General features: G+C 34.4%; 1 protein-coding gene across 1 annotated transcript in view; it reads right to left on the bottom strand.

The window, feature by feature from the left end:
- LOC118179507 (neprilysin-1-like) overlaps nt 1–18853 on the bottom strand; it is a 402935-nt gene that overhangs the window by 114548 nt on the left and 269534 nt on the right. The window contains exon 7 of the mRNA XM_085827523.1: nt 13493–13678. Within this exon, the coding sequence (XP_085683649.1) occupies nt 13493–13678 (186 nt within the window). The remainder of the gene's footprint in view (nt 1–13492; nt 13679–18853) is intronic.

Genomic DNA, 18853 nt, shown 5'->3' with positions numbered 1-18853 from the left:
ATGAGGGCCATCGGTTGGGTGCGGTTCTTCCGAATTTCTCTGGACAGCACTCGTCGGTCTCTATCTCTCAGTTTCGTTGGTCTGCCGACTCGAGGCACATTTCGACAATCACCGTTCACCTTCCACTTCTGAACCACACAGGCCACTGTCGATTTTGGGTACTTCAGATAGCTAGATATGTCCCTTAAGGATCGGCCACATTTGTGATACCCGATAATTATACCTTTCTCGAAATCAGAGAGCTCCGAACTGCGAGGCATCTTGCATGCGACTAAAGCCGATGCTGTTACACGATATATACCGGCGGAGTCCATGACGTACCTTAGGATCGCAGATATCGTCATTTGCATAGGTGTCCAAATACTTATTGGTAGTCAGTGTAGCTCTGACCTTGTGCCTTCAGATTTCTATTTATTTCGTGAACTTTGTAAATGGTAAAATTTGCCGATGATAATGTAAAATCTCATTTAATTCAGTTTTTTGCGACAAAAATCAGACGTTTTATGAACATGGATTCATGACACTGCTTCAAAGATGGCAAAAGGTCATCGACAAAAACGCGCAATACTTACTTTAATAAAGCTGCATTTTGAAGTAAAGATGTTTAATTTTCCTTCTCATTTAAAATCTGCAATCACTTAGTTGTTAACATTATATATAATTAAAACTTTCTGTACAGTTTTAATAATTTGTATATATAAATTTAATTACTTTGTTTTAGAAAGTTCAGAAAAATTTATGGGCGCTCGAAAGATACTACTCGTGTTTCCTCTCAAATTAGATTTTGTGTGTTTTATCTCAATGTGTGATTAATATGCGATTATACGTGTTTCATCCAAACTTACAGTGATAGTGGATTGATTGTATGAGGTTTTTGCAGTTTGTAACATGACTTAATATGGCAGATTACCTTAGAAGTCACACCCCATAAGCGAGAAAACCATCGACTGATTTCCTGCTATATGCGATCTAACTATTTAGTATCCCGATCTAACTATTTAGAAGATCGTGTTTGATAAACACGAAAGTATGTTATATTAAAAAAATCTGATGTGTACACCACATGACTTCCTTGTACGGAATATTAAATTATACGCATTTTTTCTTGCATTTCATATAAACTTATTGGATTGAATTAAATCTACTTCGCCGACAGCGCATAAACCACAATAGAATAAATGCATTCTTTAAAATTCACTCTAGTATTTGTTTATCATAGCGACACTCTGGCGCTAGATTCACTTGACAGTATTATATTTCGTTCATATTATAACTCAGAATGCACAAAATTTATATCATTTAAAGAATAGAATTATTTAATCGTTGCCACATGTTCTATTCAAATACTATAATAAAGCTAGAATGATGTATAAAAGAAATTAAGCAAACAAAACAAAAAAGAAACAGTTTTTCACAGACGATTGAGTATTTCTCATTCAATTAATTCAGTTCTCACTTCGCGAGAAGGCAAAAATACATAAAAATTCAAAATATCTATATTAAAAATTACGAATTAAATCTTAAACGCTTCTTTCCACGAAAAAATTCCAGAACGGATTAAGCATGATTTAAATAATAAATGAAGGCGTTATCTTTGTTGTTGCGGAGCTAAGTTTCTCTAGATTGGCAAAACATCCACTAGTCTGCTGTTTCAAATGTAAACAATCAACGGCCGCCATTAAAAAAAGGCTTAGCGGCACTTAAACAACTTTAAAATTGTTGATAATTCTAAAAATATTGCATACAGATTTACTAAAAGCATAAAAACCTTAACTGGAATATAAAAACAACATAATTCAATCATTTTTAAAGCAAAAAATGTACAATTTACAAACATATAAGAGTAAAGAAACTGAGATCACTGAGCCGGGTAACAGAGTGGATATATATATATATATATATATACGTTTGGTGCGGCCGATTACAACCAAAATACGAAGTGCACATCTACATGTTATAGCAATCCTATATACAAAATTTCAACGTTCTGAGGCTACTCGTTTTTGAGTTATGCGAGATACGTACATACGTTAGTACAGACGCCACGAAACATTCTCTTCAGAATTCATTTTAAAGCAGTTTTATAATTTTTTTGGAGAAAACGAGTGTGTTATTCTGCCCTTGCGTACAGAGACTACGCAGAAACATCGTTAACGTGCATTCGATAGTGGTCAAAATGGATATTTTCGTTGAATATGCTGCCTGAAACATTTCGCGATTACAATACTTCCTTTTTACTTTGTACAAGGAAGTAAAAATTGCAATTTCAGTTCAAAAAATTGCTCAGAAAGAATAGTGGGTAACTGACGATTATTGAAACAAATGCGATGCACTTTAATCTAATCTAATGTTCAATCTTTTCTCTCTTATTCTGGCAGCTTGCAATAGAAATTATTTCAATAAATATTTTTCCTTTGGATATTTTTCATTTCTCTTAGAGAAAATGCGAACGTAAACCTCATGCCACTGATCTCATTTTTGTAATATATCACATTCAGTAAGGTAAATACGATCTTAAAGCAGCAGTAAAAACATTCAAGTAATTGTTTTCCTGCAGTGTGAGAGCAGACGACAAAAAATGTATTGTCTTTTGCCAAAAGAATCATTCGCAACAAATTGATAATGGCATAAACTAATCAGATTTGATTTCTTTTCTTTTCCAGGAGATAGAGAACAAGAATTTGGAAAATTTCTTCACAGATAAAGAAAATACATTGCATCAGAAAACTATTTTCTTCTGTGGCAGCACTAGAGAGAGAAATGTTCGATCAGTGAAAGCAATGAAGTTACACAGTTCCGAAAACTGAACTCTGTAACTGATAGTGCTGATAGAAAAATGACACACAAATGTTTCACTTGCTGCGTTGAAAGAAATTGCGTTGATGCTAGAAGATTTCTTCGAAAACACTTTTCCTTATAGAAATCTTTATCGAGTTTCACTCGAGAATCAAATTTCGGCAAGGATAAGAGCAATGCAAGAAAACGGCTACATTTTTCGTTTTTTAGGAATGAATGTTTACATGAACTCTTGAAAGATTTTGTCAGTGATCAATATTTATTTATTGTGGTAAAAGGTGGAATAGTATATGATCGTACGTAATCATAAAAAGAACACAATGTAGTGTTGGTTATTACATGAAATATGAATTCATGTGTAAAGTCTATGCCTCTTAGAAAGCATACACTATAGAGTTTAGAAAGATTATTGAGGAATTATCTTCTAGCCTTATAAAACAAAACAAAAAAATTAGAAGATCCTTTTATTCGAACATAAAATTAACAATTACACAGTTTGGGTTCACACAAGACAAGCACAAGGCTGAAATACGTAATGAAAAACAAATTCAAAATGTGGTAGATTAATTTTACAGCTCACAGGATAATTTAAAGCGTAGGCAAGGCTCTGGTATGTAGAAAACCGGCGAGACAAAGCAAAATGGCTAGAACCACTTAACGCCATGAAATCAAATCGCTAATAATAACGGCACAACTTGGTCTGGAATAGGCAGATACGATCTAAACATTAACTTCCGAAACTCTTCCTTCAATAGCACTTCTTTCTACCTTAATAAACGTCCTGTGTTTGGCCCATATGGCCTTCAGAGCTTTGCGCCAGAACTCCATTACGATGACGTCTGGCATAAAAGGCGTGGGTGAAAAGAAAGTAATAGAAAAGTGCCAACTTAAAATGGTACTTCCTAATTTTTAGAATACAGTGGTTAATGATAATAAATAATGCAATAGCTTTATCACGCCCTAAAAACTATAATTTTAAAAGGTACGCTATTTAAAGGCCCCATCTCTCAACTCACAGAGGAAACCGAAATTTCTTGAACCGGCCCTGTGTGCATCATATGAAACACGTATAGTCTCGTTTCCTCTAAAACGGATAAAATAAGACCGTTATTCTACTGCTAAGCTCAGATTTTTTACGTTATTAGTCATGTCATTGAATCGATGTGTAACTGTAGTTTTTATTAACCACTTGAATACTGAATTATTTGAGGATTTTTATGCCCATGGGACGGATTTAATTTGTCGCTATATGAATTAATATGAAAAGCATGCGCATTAAGCATGCACAATTGTATGTATTTTAGCAGTTATATAATGAATCAGACCAAAAGGATCTTCCTCAAGCATTTCAACGGCCCACCAGTGGCCGAGCGGTAAAGTCGCTGAACACTGGTAGTTGGGTCCGAGGTTCGAATCCCGCGAATGGCTTGGCTGCATGGGAGTTTTCATGGGTTTCCCCATGTGTAGCGTGCATACGAGCCCGTTACCCTTAGAAAGCCCTTCGCGAAGGCATCCTTTCCCTTAAGCAGATAGCCATCGAGGCTTTGCCATAATCACACAAACATTTCAACAGCAAACCTAATTAATTCTTAAAAATTATTAATGTAGGAATACAGTTTTTTTAATTTATTCAGGATTAAAAATGAAAACTTATAATAATAACACAGGCTTATCAACTGCATTTGTTTAGCAGTGGGACGAAAATTAGAAAACTCACACAAATTCTATAAAATTTTAAGTAAATTAAAAAATTGCATTATCAGCTTTAAATATGCTTATTCCTCTCTCCATTTCAAACTCAGCAATTAGAATACAATTTGTCTTCTAATTTAGTCCAGATATTCAAATGAATATTTATGTCATTAAAAGCTTAAAAAAAAACTGAAGTTCTCGAAAAAATATTATAATTTCGAAAATTTCAATTAGCGTATCCTGACAAACCAATTTGCATACTGTTTTTGAAGGTTCTGTATGATTTTTTTCTCCTCTTATTTATTCGCTAGCTATAGCTTCTACCCTCCGACTACCAATTAGGAATAATTGTTCAATTTGTTTTTATGTAACATTTTGAAATTTAATGAAGTTCCTTTCACAAATCGAGCTAAGCAAACTTTTAATTAGAGTTCATTAGATGAGTATTTAGAAGATTTATATCAAGTTAACGGTATTTTCCTATTCGTATTTTAAATAATTAAAATCTCATTTTAATTAATACCATTATGGTGAAAGACGTAATATTTTTTCCATAAAAATAGTAACATTAAATGGTGCTTATGGTGAAAATGGTAACATCTGGTAAAATTGTATATACGGTAAAAACTATAAAACTTTTACCAAAAAGCATTTTATCTGTTTATCTGGGACCAAAGAATGGTGGTGTGGTGTATTTAATTATGGCAAAGCACACTAGGGCTATCTGCCTAAGGGGAGGGATGCCTTTCGTGGAGGACTTTCTAAGGGAAACTGGCTCGTATACACGTTACACATGGGGAAAACCACGAAAACGCCCATGCAGCCAGCCCGTTCGCGGGATTCGAACCTCGGACCGAACTACCAGTGTTCAGCGTCTTTACCGCTCGGCCGCTGGTGAGCCGACCAAAGAATGAGCCAAAGAGCTGAGATCGTTTTTACCTGATAGATAGATAATTAAGTCATTGTTTGCGAATCAATTCTAAAGTCAGAAGAAGTATTATGAATAAGCAGATATACTATTTTCTATAGATATTAAATTTTTTTCGTTTCAAAAAGTGGTTAACTGGACTCACGTTTGCCTTACCGCAGTCACAACGATTCATTTCTGTGGATTTCAGCAAGTTTAATGAAATGTTATAATTATTATTCGTCACTGATTTCCAGATGCATCTATATTTTAATACTGATAATATGTAATATATAGGCTTTAAATGTACTATCCGGATGGATATGCACTGTGTATATATTTCTGATAATACGGCTCTGAAAATTGATTATGGTTAACTTGTGGCTCAGCACGAGGGTCCGCAGAGTTTTTGATAACATGTACCATTAAAAATTTTTAAATATATGAAAATTCGAACAATATTATAGAAACGCTAAACGTATATTTGTTTCGAAACAAAACCTACTCTTCTTTTCTAAAACGGTAAGAAAAAAATGTTGGAAGAACAAAATTTTGTTCATGAATTACATATTACCAGATGTTAATCAATGATTATCAGATGAACAATGATTACCATTGATTAACAATGTTCATGAATCAATGATTACCATTGATTAACATATTACCAAATGTTAATGAATGAGCTTATTGTAATGGCAATACGCTAGTGCTGAAAAAATAAGCAATAAACGCTAAAAGAAAAGGTATAAATGTAAAAAGGGAATTAAAACATGCAATTTACATATGAGGTTGCATTGCTGAATGTAAATAGACAACCAAAATAAGCATAAAACGCCATCGAGCAGTCACACCGCTACGCCTTAAAAGAATCATGTCAGACCTAAGCGTCAGCTCACACGCAGCGATAGGTTCGTGTCATCCGAGATAGTCAAAGCGGAAAGCATGAGCGGAAGACACCATTTGCACAATGAAATGCGTTGGAGGACTGTCGGGATTTTGCAAGCTGGTGTAAGACAATCCGCTGTTGCAAGAGAGCTGAATGTGTAACGTAGTGCCATCGATATGCTGTGTAATCGTTATCAAATCGATCAGAACTCAACTATTTCAATGATTGATAACCCCTAGTGATAAACCCTGGATAAACCTTTGATAAAACGTGGACGCTTGAGGTTTACCACAACGATAGACAATCGTTTCTGTTGCTACTTGCAAAACTCCATAGATCACTAACAGTACAACAGCTGGCCGCATATCTCTCTGGTGTTGCAGGATGGCCTATATCACGCCAAACTGTGTCACGTAGACTGAATGATTGTGGAATATACGCCCGATGATCTGTGTTTCGTGTTCCTTTGTCGCGCATGTCAGAGCGCGGCTGAATTGGGTCCGTGAACATCGCAGTTGGACACCAGAGCCGTGACGTCACAACATCCAGAATGATTCCCACTGCTCACAAGCATCTATCATTTTTATGGCTTATTTACTAGGTTTCCTAATATTTACTGAAATGAGCTTTTTGTGATAAACTAGGGAAAAAAATTGAAAAACTTTTTGTGTGAGAAAAATGCTAAATTTTACTATGCCAAATTACTCTAAAATTCAAAATCTTTCAAAAGCTCATTTCAGTATAATCCGATAGGTATACTTTAATTACACAAAAAATTTCAAGCTTGTATCTACAGCAGATTTTGAGAAAAGGTACATCAAAAATGGCCAATTTAAAATTGTCGGTATAGTGGTTTCTGATATCCCTTCAGTTTATCTTGCTGTGTTACTTATTTGTATTTTTATTCATAGATTATGGTTAAGAACACTAGGGTTATCTATGTAAAATCTGGGAGGACTTTGTAAGAGAAATTGGTTCGTACTTACGTTACTCATTGAGAAAACTGCAAAAAAAGTTTCCAGTATGTTCATCAAAATTCGGACCCGAAGCGAAATTCGGACTCAATGCATACAGCATTGAGGAATTTTATGCGTTTGGGAAATCGGATCAAAAATCTTATTCGTGGATTTAATTAATGAAAAAGTAGTGATTTATAGCTTCGACGTGCAAATTCTTTAACTTGCACAAATTCATATTGTTTCAAACAGCTCGTCCCCTGGAACAAAGTCAATTTTTTAGCTTTCAATGATTGAGAAAATACGTTTTTATAAATCTTGTTCTAGATCGCTCTTTTTAACAGCCGGAAAGCGAAAGTAATGATACACTTGTAAATTCCTTGTTTGTCTTCCAAAGACTGGACGAGCTGACTGTCTCAACTCTCTGTGGCTTTCGCCATGTTTGATGTAAATATGAGCCAATTTAGTAAAAAAGGCCGTCCACGTATTCTTCTAATATACAAGATATAAATATCAGCTAACGTTGTATTATTAATTTCATAACAGAGCCTGAAGAAGCTTTAAGTTCTAACTGATTTAGACAATATAACCTATATTATACGGATAGTCATTGCGTGGTTTGCTGTAATTACAATCTTCCTTTTTTTAGAAGTTCGATTAACCGTTAAAGACGAAATTTTGTAATTTTTCGTCCATACTTGAATGATACTTTTATACCCTTTCCTCATCTTCTAAAGAAATATATTTTTAATGTTGTTTTTCTGTAAAGGTACTTCGACTGGGATGTCTAAAGCAAAAATTGCTCTGTTGATGATTACCGTGTCGATGATTGCACTCTAAGTGTGACAGCGATAGGAGAAAAAGTATAACTCTGGGTCTGGCGTCGTTAAATGTTTTTATGGAAGACATTAAAGCCGATTACTTTCACCAATAGGTGACAAGATGAGGGGGTGGGGAAGGAGATACTAAGAAGAAGAAATTTGACGGGCGTGTGGAACATTCCAAATGGAGTTCCGCAAGTAAAATAAAAAGTTGAAAAATGAAAGCGAGAAATGAGACTCATCTTTTATTTATAATTAAACATAGTTTTATAAACACAGACAGGGACGCGCCCATGACTGATTAAAAGAATCGTGTTGAACATCGTCTTTAAAATTAATCTAATTGGTACTTAAATTATAATTACGATTTTATAACGAAAATATTGTGCGAAGTAAAAGATGCGTTTTCTAAGATGTGGGCCCTATTCCTTCCTGATTAAGCATATCGCATTAAAGAAATAATTTTTAGTGACTAGTAAAACCTCCCTTAAAAACGGGACAGGTCTTAACATGTTTTCCAGGTAATTTCTAATGAATCTTTCTCAATTACAAAATTGCATCTAAATTTTATATAAAAATCTAATATAAAGGCAAGGGAATGGACGAAATAAATAAAAAAAAATCATAAAATTAATTCAAAAAGTTTCACCCTTATTACTTACAGATTTATTTAACAAGTATCTTCAACTAAATGTATTTCCAAAGTTTTCGAGAGTGAACATATGATCTGTTTTCCAAGCTATACCAAGATCTAGCAGGTCAAGACTCATATAGATCCATCAGCCTGCTGCCAGTAGTTTTTAAAATTCAGGAAAGAGTCGTCGACGAAATAATAAGGCAACACTTTCATAAATATCAAGTAATCAGCCAGAGTTGATACGGATTCAGGCCAAATCGTTTTACAACCCATGTCGTATGTGAAATCTTGAGAACATTACTACAGAACAAGTCACTAACATCTTAATTCTGCTTTGCTTTCAAAATGCATTTGTTATACTCTGTTATACTTCAAGCTCCCAGACAAACAAACATCTCATGAAGCACCTTTATTAAAGTCTATCTATATAATAGAAGACGAATCATCCACTATACCTAAATAGTAGAAAAGCACCTTGTAGGGTTTATATTTATTTTAACTAACATTTATTTTAAGTTTAAACTATCTTTCCTGTCAAGCCTTACTTTCCCCTGGAACTGCCAATGCCAGAATATGTAAATTTGAGTAGAACGCGCAAGGATTCAAATTATCAGCGGAAGTATTCTGATTTAAATAGAAGGAAACGAGTTCGGTGTGATATTCCTACTTAGCGAGCGCGGAGGTAGTTAGCGAGAATTGAAGAACCCCGCGTTGCGGCCTATGTGCTTGGCGGGAAGTAGTGGTAATCGTTCCAGTGAGCTTCAAGTCTGCTGAATTAGCAGAGGTATTGTAAAACGCGGTGAGTTAGTTATTTTAGAGAGCCTCGTAGTTAGAATCTTGTCTTTACTTTCTTTTCAGGTTATTATTTTTATTTTGACTGCCAAGTTGGCACAGTCTGTGAGCGTCAAGAGCACGCAATTGTAATTTTATTACGTTGAATAAAAAGGGACTTAAACCCTTCACAAGGCTCTATCTTTTATACAAGTTTTCACAGTCACCTCTTGGTTGCGTGCAAGTTGGAGGCGCGCAACGTTATAACCTTACGAGAACATATTCACAAGGATCCTGTTTAAGAGCGAATATCTGGATTCCGATTTTGGCATTTCATATCAACGGCAAAATCCTTGGCATTCGCAGCCGATGTCGCATTGATCATGTATGGCAAAAGAAAGGAACAATTCAACTATAGCACCAATTACATTCTTGCAGTCCTCAACCAAATATATAACGCATAACGGCTGGTACATATCCAACGGCAAAATCATACAAGAACCTTGGCATTCGCAGCCGATGCCGCATTTATCATCTACGGCAGAAGAAAGGAACAATTCAACTATAGCACCTATTACATTCTTGCAGTCCTCAACCAAATATGTAACGTACAACGGCTGGTACATATCAACGGCAAAATCATACAAGAACCTTATCATTCGCAGCCGATGCCGCATTTATCATCTACGGCAGAAGAAAGGAACAATTCAACTATAGCAACAACCACATTCTTGCAGTCCTCAAACAAATATGTAACGCACAAAAGCTGATAATTTCAGAAAAAAAGTCCGAAGCAATGATATTTTACAAGTCCAGTCAAAGCTAAGCAAGAAAACCTTCCTTCAAAATTAATGCAAAAAGAATCACTATTTATATTTAATGGACTCGTTATAGACGAAGAATGTAATTGGATGGAACATCTTCAAGACATTAGAACTCAAACTTCAAAAATAACCAACTGCATAGGAAGAATTAGGATATAATAACTGTGGCCTTAATTCTCAGATCTAGAAAGTATTGTCCAACACCGTCAAAAAGAAAATTGTTGTGCTAAGAACTGCTATCTGACCTGTATATAATAGAAAGGAAGAAGCTATAGTTCCGTGCCCCTCCAAAGGTGTTTCTCCTAAGCATAACAAAAATCTTTCCTGCTATTATAATGCCTCATTGTAAGTTTCATACGGAATACCACAATTATATCTTCTATCTGATCTAGAAGCATTTAAAACCAAAATGTTAACGCTCAAGAGACAAACTTTCTTAAACGAACTAACATACAATCTAATTAATTTTGATTTTCCAATCTCTTCTTATTCCTTGCACCCTGAAATATTTTGTAACGCAACTGCAATTAATAATAAATGCAATCAGCTCACAATTTAATCAAAGTCTGTCTCTTTCCTGCATGCAAAAAGGAACTTCAAACTTAATTCAAATCATCATGGATATGGTATTTGCTGCGAAAAAGGCTCACCAGAGTAACTCTTCCATGTCCATTAACGCCAGCTCCTCACATACAACTCGCGTGCAAAATAAAGAGAATTTCCAAACTATTTCTATTTTTACAAAAAAAAAAAAAAAAAAAGATTAAATTAAAGGTATTTATTATGTTGCCATTACACCACGAAGGTAGGCTAAGTAGGCGAGAGAAATCCTTTAGAATAATAACTGCATAAAAAGTTTTGGAAATTTAGCACGAAGCCCCTATAGGATACTTCATTAGATCAATAACATCGTAAGTACAAATATCACCATATTTTAAGGACTAGGTGTCCCGTATGCTTAATGGCAAACCACACATTGAGTTGATCAATGTTAATGAATTTCGCTTACTGCGCATGCCCAATGGTGTACCGCTGGCGTGGGAGAAAATACTGGCGACTAAGCATAAGCAACCCTACACAACCCTGTTCGTCATGTAGGTCTTATCGACTGCTTACAATTGCAACAGTTTATTTCCTTTACTTAAAGTAATTTATTTGACCTTTAATTCAGTAATTTAAACTATATTTAATGCTTAATTTGTTAAAGTATATATGAATGGAACGTATGGTAAATACTCAATTGTTTTTATTCCTCAGAAGTATAATTAGCTAATACATCTTTTAATGTTTCCTGTAATCCTTTTAAAAGAAAATTTCGGTAGTTTACAATCGATATTTACACTCCAAGTAATGAAGCAACTTACAACCTGACACTTTTTAAAACCTCGAACTGTTTACGCCCGAGATAACATAATATCAACCATATACCGTATTTATCTTCTTTTAAAATTGCGCCAAAGTCGTAACTGCGCCAAATTCTCTTTTGGGCATGCGCAGTAAGCGAAATTCGTTTAACATTGGTCAACTCAATGTGCGGTTTGCCATTACGGGTCCCGTATGCTTATATCTTTCCTGTCTGGTGTAACTAGTAGAACCTGCTCCCTTACTTATCTAGGCAGAGAAATTTGGATCATTAGTGCGAATAATTCTCAAGTATAATGATATTGTAAAATAATATACCCTACCCTTTTACTGTCTTTATATGCTAATATATGTTCTCCAAACATACTGGTATTATTGTATCACATAACACTATACAATACTTTCCCCATACTATAATATTTAAATATACGTATATTCTATTGTAACCAGACATATCATGTTTAATGACATGATATGTCTATATGACATAATATGACATGACATATCATGTCATACGTATATTCTATTGTAACCAGACATATCATGTTTAAAATTTAAAGCTACTTTGTAAGAAACATTGAGTTAGAAGTTCTCTATATAAGAATTAGAATCATATGAATTAGAAGTTCTCATCATTTCTCTGAAAATTCGACAAGCTAGTCAGTGAACAGATATTAATTATTTTTAACTCAATTGCCCCTTCGGTTGAATCTGCTAACCAGAATTGGTACAAGAAGTACAGTTCAAAACTAATTCTCAGTTACACGGAATGTTAACTTTGACAGCATATTATTTTGTGTTTCAGTTAAGAAAAATCATAGTCTTTTGCACTTGGTTTCCGCATATATATTTCAGTTCCGAACTTTGGTTACCTAGAATACTTAATTTATAAATTTAGCTTAGTAGATCTAGGGTTTTGCACTGTTGTTCGAAATGAAAGCATAACAAAGAATAATTACTAAAATCATAGAAAACGTTTTTACAAAAAATGACACACAGAAATTTTATATCAACATTTAAAAAATTGTACATTTTAGTATTTACAGGTTGAAAAATACTAAAATATTTCGATTAGTGCCTAATATAAATGAATAAATAAACAATTAAAAACAGGAAATTGCGTCACCTCTTTTAGAAAATGCAACTGTTTAAAAGAATATTTGGTCTCCTCTTTCGGAAAAGTACACTTCACAACGCATTTCCACATTATTAATTCTACATGAATTCTACAAGAATCTACATGAATGCATGTATGTTTCTCCCACTGTGAAAACATAACGGTACCTAAAGCCACTCACTTTTGAATAATATAGTCCTTTCGAACATGGGCACTTGGAAGCCCGAATTTTGAATTTCGTTTTTCTTTTATTACCTATTTTATATTTTGTAAAACTTTAAAGATTTTTTTATTAAAAAACTCAACGACTTCAAAGCCAGCAGTGCCAACACAGTCCGGAATAAAACACTTTTATCTCCAGCGTCCGAGACTGTCTAAGGAAATTCTAAAGGTATGCTGTTTTTAAATATTTTTAATTCAACGTTGCGTTAATCCAAATACATACTTTAAAATCGTGTATGTGTGTGTAAATTTAAAAAAAAACGCCCATTTAAGAGTAATATAAAATCTGAGAGCTTTCAGACTTTCTTTATTCTTTAGTTTTAAATATTAGTATATATTCTTATATTGAATAAATATGCTGTTTTTTTAGGAGATTATCAAAAGCATATTATGTTTTAGCAAAAACCAAACAGAAATTCGTATAAAGAATGGAATTTTATCTGACAACCAATGATCCTTCTATTAGAAGAAATTAAAAAATAATTCATAATTTCAACTCACATTGGCAAAATCGACTTCAAACTGCAACATGGCTTCAATATCCCTCTTCACTACCGCTTCTTGAGCTTTCAGTAGGCGAGCTGTTTCTGCGATAAGGTTCTTGTAGGACAGAATGTACCGCACATAATCTGGCTCCGAAGTATTTAAATAGTACTGCGTGTTTAGTATGGGTGAACCTGAATATACCTGCAAAATAAGAAAACATAACAAGTTGTGAACAATGTAAGCAAAACAACAAAGACAATATGATATGAATTTTTAATAAATAATCAAATTAAATGTTATTTTGTAAGAAATAATATGCTCCTTAAATATCAATTAAGAGATACGTCATATATTACATTAACTGAAATAAGGAATTTACCGCATCTATTAAATTAATTGTTCGCAGAAATTTAGAACAGCGGTTCCGGAGTTCCTGTGCCCCGAATGTGAGCAGTTAACAGGAGTTCACAGGCATTGTCTTTAGGGCTTCTTAGACACTCCTCAGCTCGTTCAGGAAAATAGACGGGAATTTTGCATGTTCAGTCATGTCACATATCAATGTTTCATCTTATGTACTATCTGTCTATGAGAAGATCAACTCCCGCCAAAGGGTCTAGCTGGTGGCGATAGCTATAGCAACATGGCTAGTATATTTCAAATAGGGGCGAACCAAGGGTTTCCAATTCATCTTTAAATACTCCAAGATGGCAAACTGAAAAGTAAATCTTCAAAACACCCTTACGAAAAATGGATCAAGGCTCGTTTCCACGGAAACAGACAGCTGCAGACTAATTGGCAAGAGCTTTTCTTATGATAAACAGACTGTAGAATGTGACAAATTGCTTGCTAGAATTGAGCGATGTTAAGTGCCTTGTATGTAATGCAAAATATATGAAAACGAATGTTTCGGATCCCATTACACTCTGCGTAATCACGACCTAATAGTAAAAATGGCTTTTTTTACGACTGTTGCCTGTTCGCGGGAATTTCTAGTCGAAGCTTTTAGGGTTATGTGTTCCATCTGATTTATAATCCTTTGATTTCGACTATTTTAACTATTTTTCTCGAGTTGGTCAAGTACAGAGACGTATGTTTTAATACATTAACATTTTATACACAGTAATAAAACATTTGAATTACAGTGGTTAAAATTTGCAGTTTTAAAACGTTCTTCAGGAATACTGAAAACAAAGTAAAGTGAAAATGGTTTAGTTTCTTTTCCGGGTCAAATTGTCACTTTTAAATGTATGATGGTAATAAATATTTATTACAGAAACAGAATGTTTTAATTTTTCCGTCGTACTGCTAAACGTGTTATTATTGTACAAGAAAGTGTTTTAATCTTATGTTGTAAGTTAGCTAAAGCAAGTTGGAACAATATTTTTAGTTACAAATTATTATTCGATATTTCTTGAGAGCATAGTACTTACAAATAAATAATTTCACGGATCCTGACGCCAGCAATTTAACTGTGTCTAGAAATCTATGGCACACCTTCATTTTATTTGTGGATAATTATAAAACAATTTAAAATAGCGGAGTGCAGGACTTTAATAATACAACTCGTTACAGAATGATAAAACATTTCTGTGAAAAGAACAGACACCTGAGCAATAATGTGTTACATTATGGCAGATCAGTTTCAGTTAGTCATAACTTACTTTTTTCAGTGATTGATGTTATAATATAAAATTCTCTCATTGATACTTTATGTATATTGTAATATATTTGCGACCTTTAATTCTAGTGATAAAATGATAAACTGAGAAATAAAAATCGAGAGTTTAACGAATTGGAATATCATTATTACACGGGTGGATAAGATTCTTTCCAATGCCTGCTAAGGCTTCATCAACAAGTTTCCGATAACGAGAAGCGGGTTTGGCAGTTCAAATGATGCAAACATGGCATATTTTCCATGAATTTAAATGTAGATGTTAATTTGATTTTTTTCAAATGCAAGTTATTTTAAGTTTTGTATCAGGTTGTAACAAAATTAAAGACAATTTAAGGATATGGCTGATGACGTGAAACAGACACTTATAAGTCGCACTAGATGTACCAGATTCGTGCTACAGGTGAATAAATCGAGTGACGTTGCTTTGATAGTAGTTTTAATAGTAGCCTGGTTAGTACAGTCAAAAGTCGTTAATCCGGACTCGTCGGGACTTCGGCGATTCCGGATTATCGATTTTTCCGGATTATAGATCATCAGTTTAAATCTCGTAAGATGGCATGCAGAAATTCTAAAATTAAAAATATGAAACAGTAATTTATGAAATAAAGAACAATTATGATCTAAAGGGTATAAAACTTTATAAAAAAAAAGCTTAATATTTATTTGTTTACTTTATTAAACATTTCTTTTAATGCAAGTTGTTTAAGTTGCTTCGTTTTATGTGATAATACTTTCTCTTTAATTCTATAAACAGACATAGTTTCTTGTTCAGTTACAAAGTTCCGCTGTTCAAGTCCCGTAATTGCTGTGCCGAGAATACCGACTAACTTGTCAATCGAAATTTTTTCGTTTTCACTAACCTCTCTGTCACCTTCTTCATATTTTTATCCCTTTTTTGCAGCAGTTCCACTTTTTGTTTGATGGACATAGAAACATACTTTCGTTTTGTAGATCCTTTGGGAGCTCCAGCATCGGAAATTCTATTTGACATAATCGAAAGTTCAAGTTTACTTTTATAAAATTGCTCTTACAGTCTGCAAAAAATAATAAGCCGGATCCAATTCGAAGATTAAGGAACAACGCAATCATCAACATTAACTGAAATAGATAATTAGATAATTTTAGCTTATACCGTCCGTTATACATAAAACGCGCACGGGAAAACGTATTCTGCGCTTGCGCACACGCATATGCGCAGTCTTAAAGGTGTTACGCGCACGCGTAAACGCCTATGCGCATGTGTCAACGCGGCGCATGCGCAGAAAGTTTTTAGCTTTGAGGTCCGGATTATAGATTATTCCGGATTATGGGTGTCCGAATTAACGACTTTTGACTATAGTTAAAAGTAGCAAGCTGGTTGTCTCATAGAAAGCACTGAAACTGATAAGCAATAGGTTTGATAGATCACAACTTTCTCTTGATAAGTAGTTTAAATGATGAATCTTGTATATGAAAACTATCATGTTTTCCCGGCATTTTTAGCAAAAAGACAAAATAAATCAATCAAAATCTATCAGTGGAAAGAAATAATTTCACAGAATTGGTTGCAAACTCTGAAGCATCTTCTTTTGAGAGGAATTTTATGTACTCTTCAGAGAGTATAGAAAAAGAAGATATGGATTGACATCCTCTTACTCAAAGCTTCTAGAATTAAAATGACATCAAGATTCAAGTCAAAATATTGCAAAATATTCAGGCGAATCTCGAAGCTTTGCAAGACTTGTTTGAACACTATTTCATCCAACAACACAAGAGAAGCTGCTTGTTTTTTTGTTTAGAGTGAACAAAATAAGTTTAATTTGGTGTCTAAACAAAGAAACCAGTTTAAAATCAGAAGAATACGAGCTCCTTGTAGTCACATAGAAATAATAATCGAGTTCGAAAGCCAATGTCTAGTGGAAGTATTTACAAGACGAATTCAAAATTTTGTCTGAAAAAGTAAGATGAGTATGCTGCTTTTCTAAACTATGTATCTCTGTGGTATGGATACTTTCCCTATACTAGAAATATTAAAATAAAGTACAAAATCTGCTTACATGCAAAACCACACATTCTTCTCTCATCAGCTAAACCTACAATGAGAAATGTGTACTGAAAGGTGCAACTGTGCATGTCTCATTAAACGTTTAAAACTTTATTTTATGTTATATCATGATTTAGGCTTAATACTACCCTGTAGTGCATTTTGGTTAATAAAACAAAATTGAATTCGTTTTCTGCTGTGAATAATAAAGTTTCAAATAATAAATAACGAACGAATATGTATTTGAACCGAATTGGTTATAATGATTAAACTGGAGAAGCCGTGTTTATTGTTTTCACCTTATTTCATTGTTGCTCCCACCAATAACTTATGCAAAATGTTTGATTTAGTTATTGAACCTCGAAATCACTATTTTGTACGGCAATACAGTGATACATGTGGTAGTTGTATCAAGTAGTTGTGGTATTAGGGTATATCAAGTATTTGTAGTAGTTGAAAATAAACCGAGATGCTAAGGTTAATTTCAAAGTAACTTCATTTCATGGCTATTGTGCAACTGCTTAAGTACCTTTTACTTTACTTTCTTTTTTTAATTTTACCACTCTTTATTCCTAAATACTGTTAACTTACTACTAATTATTCTTTCTAAACTAATAATTATTATTCATAAACATTATTAAATAATACTCCTAAACACTATTAACTCTATGACGCACCCTATGCCTAAAAGGGCTCCACCAGACAAATTAATTCTAAAAACTGTTCCGCGAATCAAAAGGTTTGCGAACTACCGACATGAAATATATTGTAGAATGCTCTTCGCCCAGTGAATGAACATTGGTACTGCAATAGTTTAATCGTGTTTTGGTGTTAGCTGTTACTAACACGTTGTGAGTAGAGATTTCTTTCCTCCATTAAGTTACATCAATGTAGTCACAAATATAAACGTTTCGCTTCATGTAAAAACATTCTTATGGTCGCAATATAATGATAATTTCACAGGTTTCTTCAACTTGATGACTAATTTTTTACCTATACTGAAGTGGCAAAAGTCATGGGATACCTCCTAATATTTGGTCGGTCCTCCTTTTGCCCGGCGAAGTGCAGCAACTCGACGTGGCATGGACTCAACAAGTCGTTGGAAGTCCCCTGCAGGAATATTGAGCCATGCTGCCTCTATAGACGTCCATAATTGTCAAAGTGTTGACGGTGCAGGGGTTTGGGCACGAACTGACCTCTCGATGATGTCCCATAAATGTTCGATGGGATTCATGTCGGGCGATCTAGGTGGCCAGATCATTCGCTGGAATTGTCCAGAATGTTCTTCTAACCAATCGCGAACAATTGTGGCCCGGTGACATGGCGCATTGTCATCCATAAAAATCCCATCGTTGTTTGAGTACGTGAAGTCCATGAATGGCTGTAAGTGATCTCCAAGTAGCTGAAGGTATCCATTTCCAGTCAATGATCGGTTCAGTTGCACCAGAGGACCGAGTCCATGCCATGTAAAAACATCCCAGACCATTATGGAACCACCACCAGCTTGAACAGTGCCTTGTTGACAACTTGGGTCCATGGTTTCGTGGGGTCTGCGCCACACTCGAACCCTACCATCAGCTCTTACCAACTGAAATCGTGACTCATCTGACCAAGCCACGGTTTTCCATTCCTTTAGGGACCAACCGATATGCTCACGAGCCCACGAGAGTCGTTG

The sequence above is a fragment of the Stegodyphus dumicola genome, chromosome 12 (assembly GCF_044657685.1).
Source record: "Stegodyphus dumicola isolate Sdum_Otavi_A_Nest chromosome 12, ASM4465768v1".
NCBI lineage: Eukaryota > Metazoa > Arthropoda > Arachnida > Araneae > Eresidae > Stegodyphus > Stegodyphus dumicola.
Note: the sequence above shows the minus strand (reverse complement) of the source record. Positions and strands in the feature narration are given on the sequence as shown.